This window comes from Varanus komodoensis, unplaced genomic scaffold, assembly GCF_004798865.1.
Source record: "Varanus komodoensis strain SLA01 unplaced genomic scaffold, ASM479886v1 scaffold52, whole genome shotgun sequence".
Lineage (NCBI taxonomy): Eukaryota > Metazoa > Chordata > Lepidosauria > Squamata > Varanidae > Varanus > Varanus komodoensis.
In genome coordinates this window covers 4,046,645-4,052,644 of record NW_025336114.1, presented here as the reverse complement: position 1 = coordinate 4,052,644, position 6,000 = coordinate 4,046,645, and the positions used below count along the sequence as shown (strand labels likewise).

At 42.6% G+C, this 6,000-nt stretch overlaps 1 protein-coding gene across 3 annotated transcripts in view; it reads left to right on the top strand.

The window, feature by feature from the left end:
• The first annotated feature begins 4,032 nt into the window (after positions 1–4,032).
• The window catches only part of CEP250 (centrosomal protein 250), a 42,189-nt gene continuing 40,221 nt past the window's right edge, over positions 4,033–6,000 (top strand). For all 3 annotated transcript variants that reach the window (XM_044447596.1, XM_044447597.1, XM_044447595.1), the window contains exons 1-2: positions 4,033–4,160; positions 5,544–5,726. In XM_044447596.1, the coding sequence (XP_044303531.1) occupies positions 5,544–5,726 (183 nt within the window). In that variant the 5' untranslated portion in view covers positions 4,033–4,160. The remainder of the gene's footprint in view (positions 4,161–5,543; positions 5,727–6,000) is intronic.

The following is a 6,000-nucleotide window of genomic DNA, read 5'->3' as shown; positions in this document are numbered from 1 at the left end:
CAACCTCAGATATGCAGATGATACCACTCTAATGGCAGAAAGTGAAGAGGAACTAAAGAGCCTCTTCATGCAGGTGAAGGAAGAGAGTGCAAAAGTTGGCTTGAAACTCAGCATTAAGAAAACTAAAATGATGGGATCTGGTCCTCTCACTTCCTGGCAAATAGATGGGGAAGAAATGGAGGTAGTGACAGATTTTATTTTCCTGGGCTCCAAGATCACCGCAGATGGGGACTGCAGCCAAGAAATTAAAAGACGCTCCTGGGGAGAAGAGCTATGGCAAATCTATACTAAAAAGCAGAGACATTACCCTGCCAACAAATAGTCAAGACTATGGTTTTCCCAGTTGCAATGTACGGCTGTGAAAGCTGAACCATATAGAAGGCTGAGTGCTGAAGGAGTGAGTCCTTTGAATTGTGGTGCTGGAGGAGACTCCTGTGAGTCCCTTGAACCGCAAGGCGATCAAACCGGTCAGTCCTAGAGGAGATCAACCCTGACTGCTCTTTAGAAGGCCAGATCTTGAAGATGAAACTCAAATACTTTGGCCACCTAATGAGAAGGAAGGACTCCCTGGAGAAGAGTCTAATGCTGGGAACAATAGATGGCAAAAGAAGGGGACGGCAGAGGATGAGGTGGTTGGATGAAGTCACTGAAGCAGTTGGTGTGAGCTTAGATGGACTCCGGGGGATGGTGGAGGACAGGAAGGCCTGGAGGAATGTTTTCCATGGGGTTGTGATGGGTCAGACATGACTTCGCGACTAACAACAACAACAACGAGGTGGAGGCTGAACCACATTGTATATCCTGTCTGATGGACTGGGGTAAACTTAATTTGCAGGGGGTGATGATGTGATTAGGTACAGGTGCAGGGATCCCACCTGACCCAACACTGCCAGTAATTGCTTTCTTTCCAACATCACCCGTTACTGCTTTCCTACCCTGAGGCACATACCCCACAGCTTTCCTCATTCCTGAAGATTACCAGGAACTGAAGCTGCACCGTCATTTCTCATTTCTTAAGAGCTTTTGGCTGGCCAATCATGTTGGAAAGTAGAGCTCTAGCTTTCATCTGCTCCTCTTTCTCCCCCTGCCCGGTCGCTTTCTAGAAGAATGCTTTGGATCCCTCTGGAGCCCAGAAGCAACCTGAAAAGGAAAAGGGAAGGGCCACAGCTTGAAGCCAGAACTGTTTTTGTTTAAAAACAAAAATGGGAAAGGCGGGCACTGTGGGCTGGGTGATGGAACAGTACAACCTATGAGCATTTCATTGTTAATGCAAGGGCTATAGAAATTCTAGAAGAACAAAAGGCTGTCACTTCAAATAGAGGCTCCTCTTGATTCACTGTGCAAGGGTCATCAAGATGGGAGCTTTCAGAGAGGATACCAGAAAAGTCCTGCAAGGGGGATGATAGTCCAGTGCATCATTTTAACAAGCCAAAAGGAAAACAAGCAATAAAAGAGCATGTATTTGGTCAAAAGCTACTTATGTGCTGACTGCATGAAATTGCTACTTATACATCCACCTTCAATGGAAGGCCTTCCATTTCTTCATGGGGTCAGGTTGTCTCTAGCACTGTTTCTTTTTGCAAAGGTATTCAGGAAATCAATGGTAATAACTGAGCTATACTCCAAGGAAGTCACACACCACTTTTTTACATTAGAGCTGTAATCACACAGAATATATGGTCAGATGGTAGCTGAAGGCAGCATGAAATGGCAGAAGGTCCAGGGAGTAACAAATTGTCCTAGGGAGTAACAAAGAAATCCTAGAGCCAAAAGAGATGGAAGAAAATGGTTTGGCTTACAACAGAAGAAGCCCCTTATTGTTTCTTCCAGGGAGGTCATTAACAGGAACTTCAGCTTTTACTTATTTTACTTATTTATTTAGGAGACTTCTATGCCGCCCCATTCGCTGAAGCCTCGGGGCGGCTCACAACTTATCACTTCAAGTTGTCTGCTGCCAGATTTTATGCTTTTGACCAATCAAAGGGGCTTGCATGATCAGGGGCAGCACAATCATGACTCATTCTAATAACTAGTTTCTCCTCAGTATCTCTGCATTGAACTTGTGGACTTGGGGATGCACTAATATCTACTGGGCAAAAAGACATGCCAGTAGTCTCCATGTCAGCCAACATCAGATGGTTTGATAACAGGGAAATGCACGAGGAGGCTCTGATGCCTCATGTTGCTTATTAGAGTTGGTTGATCTCATCTCAGATGTCACTTGAGAATAATAGATTGAGAACTGGGTGAGAACAACTTGAGCAAGATATCTAGTTTGCCATTAGTAACCAAATATAGAATTTGTACAGCAAGGCTAAATTTTTCTTAATGGCATTGTTCATAGCAGTAGATATTTATCTGTTTATTCTATTGATATTGTGTCTCATTTCCTTGCAAGGAACTCAGTGTGGCTAACAGATTTCTCCTCCCCCTCTCAATCTTATTCTCACAACAACAGCTCTGCAAGGTAGGTTGGGCTGAGAGCCTATGACTGGCTCAGAGTCACCCAATTAGTTCCATGGTGAAGTGAAAATTAGAATCCTGATCTTCTGAGCCCCAGTCCTGCAGTCTTAACTATTACACTGCACTGGCCCTCCACTACACCACACTGGGGTGTGCTGGGAGTTGTAGGCATTTTTTTCTGTCTCACCATGCATCCGTTTGTGCCTTTAACAACTATAATACAGCCTGCTTCTCAGAATGTTCTTATTCCTCTTTTTGTGTCTGTTTCAATGGCAAAATAATAATGCACAAAATTGTCAGGACAAGATTTCAGAATCTCCAGAACATTACATCAGATAAGATGTTATACAGAGGAGGGAAGAAGAAGGGGAAAAGTTGATGTTTAAGTAATGATACTGAACAGTCATAAGGTAAATAGGGTTCCAACATAACCAAAATCAAGAACATATATTTAAATGCCTCACTTGAAAAGTTTATGTATGTTTAACCAGAAGTAGAACCTATTGTCTTCAAAGTGGCTTTTTTCCACCAAAATCTGTTTAGGAAGGTAACCTGCCATTGTGTAAAGGATTAAGCCTCACCACAGAGTATGAACTTATGAACAGTCCAAATCATGGTGTCTTTTTAAAAAAAAATTCTTAACATAAACAGAGTACAAAAAAGACAAGTATATGTAAAATAAGGTAAAGTAGAATCAAGTTGCCAAGGGACTTTAAACAAGTACAACCAATACATTCAAGTCCACAAATTTATCTGTCATTCAGCACTCTATGGGAGTTCGGAAAAGAAGTTATTATTCTGTACCACATCATGGTGTCTTAATTTCTCTCTAGCAACTTATCTGACTGACTGGGTTGAAGCCTTTTTGGTAGTTTAATTAGATAGATACAAAACCTGAGGCACTCTTTAACCTTCAGCTGGGCATTGCTTCTCTTCAATTACTAAAGAGTAGATGTTCAGAAATAAAAACACTGTGGTGCAATCCTCTGCTTGCCTAATCAAGGAAATCCCATTGAATTCAATGCGACTTCTTCCATCCTTTTTTAAAGTGGGAGTCCTTGAATATTATTATACTGTAAGGCCACAATTGGACTTAAGTTTCGAGAGAACTTTATAGGTTTGCTTTGCGTGCATATCCAACATCTCTCCTCCCACCTGTCTTTCTCTCTCTCACACACACACACACTCACTCTCTAACCTGTCTATTTCTGCTTAGGGCAAGAGAACTCCTTCCTTCCGTGGGAAGGAAAAATAGGAAAGGGGAAGGGGAAAGCAAAAGAAAGAAAACGAACGAGGCACAGCCACAGGGGCTCTTCCTCCCTCTACAACTGGTCTGGAAAGGTTCCTCCAGCCTTGAAGCGCCACTCGTGAGAAAAGAAGCCAGAACAGTCATTGCTCGATGTTTTATTTTCCCGCGGCTGTGTCAAGGCTTCTCCTCCCCTTCTCCTTCCTAGCCAATAGGAGGTGGGGAGGGGGTTGCCGAAATTTACAAGGCAAAGCCCGGTGCATCATGGGTGACGTAGTCTTTCCAAAGGTTATTTTCATTACAAACTTCTTAGAGAAAACGACATTCTCCACAAACCATTGGGCTGGTCCTTTGCCGTCGCTCAGGCAAGCTAGCAGCTGAGAAGGGAGCGAGCAGCCGATTTGCGGCCTGAGGCCTCGAATTCTCCTCCCAGCCGATAGATGCTTCGCAGGTGAGAAGGGAAAGGGAGGTGCGTCATACACTGACAAACCTAGGGCGAGCGATCGGAGGTTCGCCGCCACCTCAGAACTTGTAGCTTCGGATATTTGCCCGGGGTGGGGATAGGGAGAGGGACGTCAGTGGGCCTAGAAGTACTGTGTTGGTAATGAGAAATGTTCCAAAATCCATATAAATGTAATAGTTTTCTTAGACCAACCAAAAGGTGACTAAAACTGCAAGTTTCGAGTTCTCCCAATCCTTTCATCTCACAAAAACGGGGTTGAGAGTACTGAGTCAATGTTGAAAACAAGGTGTCAGCAAGGTCTGAAGTTTGGGATAGAATCAGGGAGGAATTATAGAATCATAGAATAGTAGAGTTGAAAGGGGCGAAAGGCCATCGGGTCCAACTCCCTGCTATTGCAGGACACTGTTACACCATCCCATTCAGATGACTGCCCAGATGCTTTCTGAGTGTCTCTAGCGAAGGAGAGCCCACAACTTCCCAGATAATAGGTTCCATTGTCCTATTGCTCTTAGAGTGAGAAAATTCTTCCTGGTGTCTAGTCTAAATCTGGTTTCTTTTAACTTAAATCAGTTATTCCGTGCCCTGCGCTCTGGAAAGAACAAGAAGAGATCTTGTTCTTCCTCTTTGTGAAAGCCTTTCAGGAACTTGTAGAGTGCTGTCATATCTCCTCTCAGTATTCTCGAGGAAGGCTCTGCAGACTTCCAATAAAGCTGGAGGGTGATGTGATGGTTTCAGATTTCACCTGAAGGTGCTAGGAATGCTGGAAAGGCTGAAAATCCATTCCCCGTACTCCAACCTGAACATCACATCTTGCATGATTAAGACATCTTGAGGGCCTGAAAGCTTGGCCATTTTTTACACCTTTTGATTGGCCCAAAAAAGTAGTATATTAATTTGGATTTTAGAATTGTTGCTGTAACCATAGGGATTGAAAGTGCTATTGTGGAATGTCCTCACCACTTTGGTTGCTCTGTATTCCTGTCTGGAATACAAAAGAACAATTTTCTGAACTTGGAGTAGGATTCCAGAAAACATTTTTTTTTTTATCTTGGTTTGACAAAAGCATAAATTGATACAGATGTGGGCTTTCTTTCTTTCTGCAGAATGGAAGGCTACTTGGAAGGCTAATCTCTACAAGTAACATCCTTTTGCATTCCTCTTTTGGGAACAAAACAGATTAAGTTTCCATTCAATGCATCTTACTTGAATGTAGAACTATAATTATTTTTCAGTATTAACATGAATAGCAACACATACATCTGTGTTAGTGTGTCTACCAGTCATTCTGTTAAAGAAGTAGGATTGATCAGAACTGTTTTGTCTGCTAAATTCTTAAGAACCAATCATACTTCTGTTTGCTTTAACCTTCAGATGGAAGGAGAGCAAGAAGAGAATAGCATGAAAGCACAAACATTTCACTTATTGCCAGATGAGCAGCTAGTGGCACTACATCAACAGCTGGCGGAAAGCCAGTCATCCTATCGTCACAAACTGCAGAGTTCACATGAGGCCCAGCAGAGGCAAGCAGTACTTGTACAAAAACTACAAGCAAAGGTAAAGCCTCTTATGCTTCTAGTGGTATTTAGAAGAAGGTGGTGATAGATCTTGCAAAGGTGTTGGCTGATGGAGGCATAAGAGACCATGAGAAATAATGTGCTTGCTTGGAAACAAGTTTCTTAAATATTCCTAATATTTTGGATGGTCTTCCTGAATATTCATGCCTTGGGGATTACTTTCTTGACAAGTGTCCCAATCTCAACATTTTAGTTTTCTCCATCTTTGTTTCTGTCTGAAAACCTTTGTCTTTCTGATATTTCTGTACTTAATT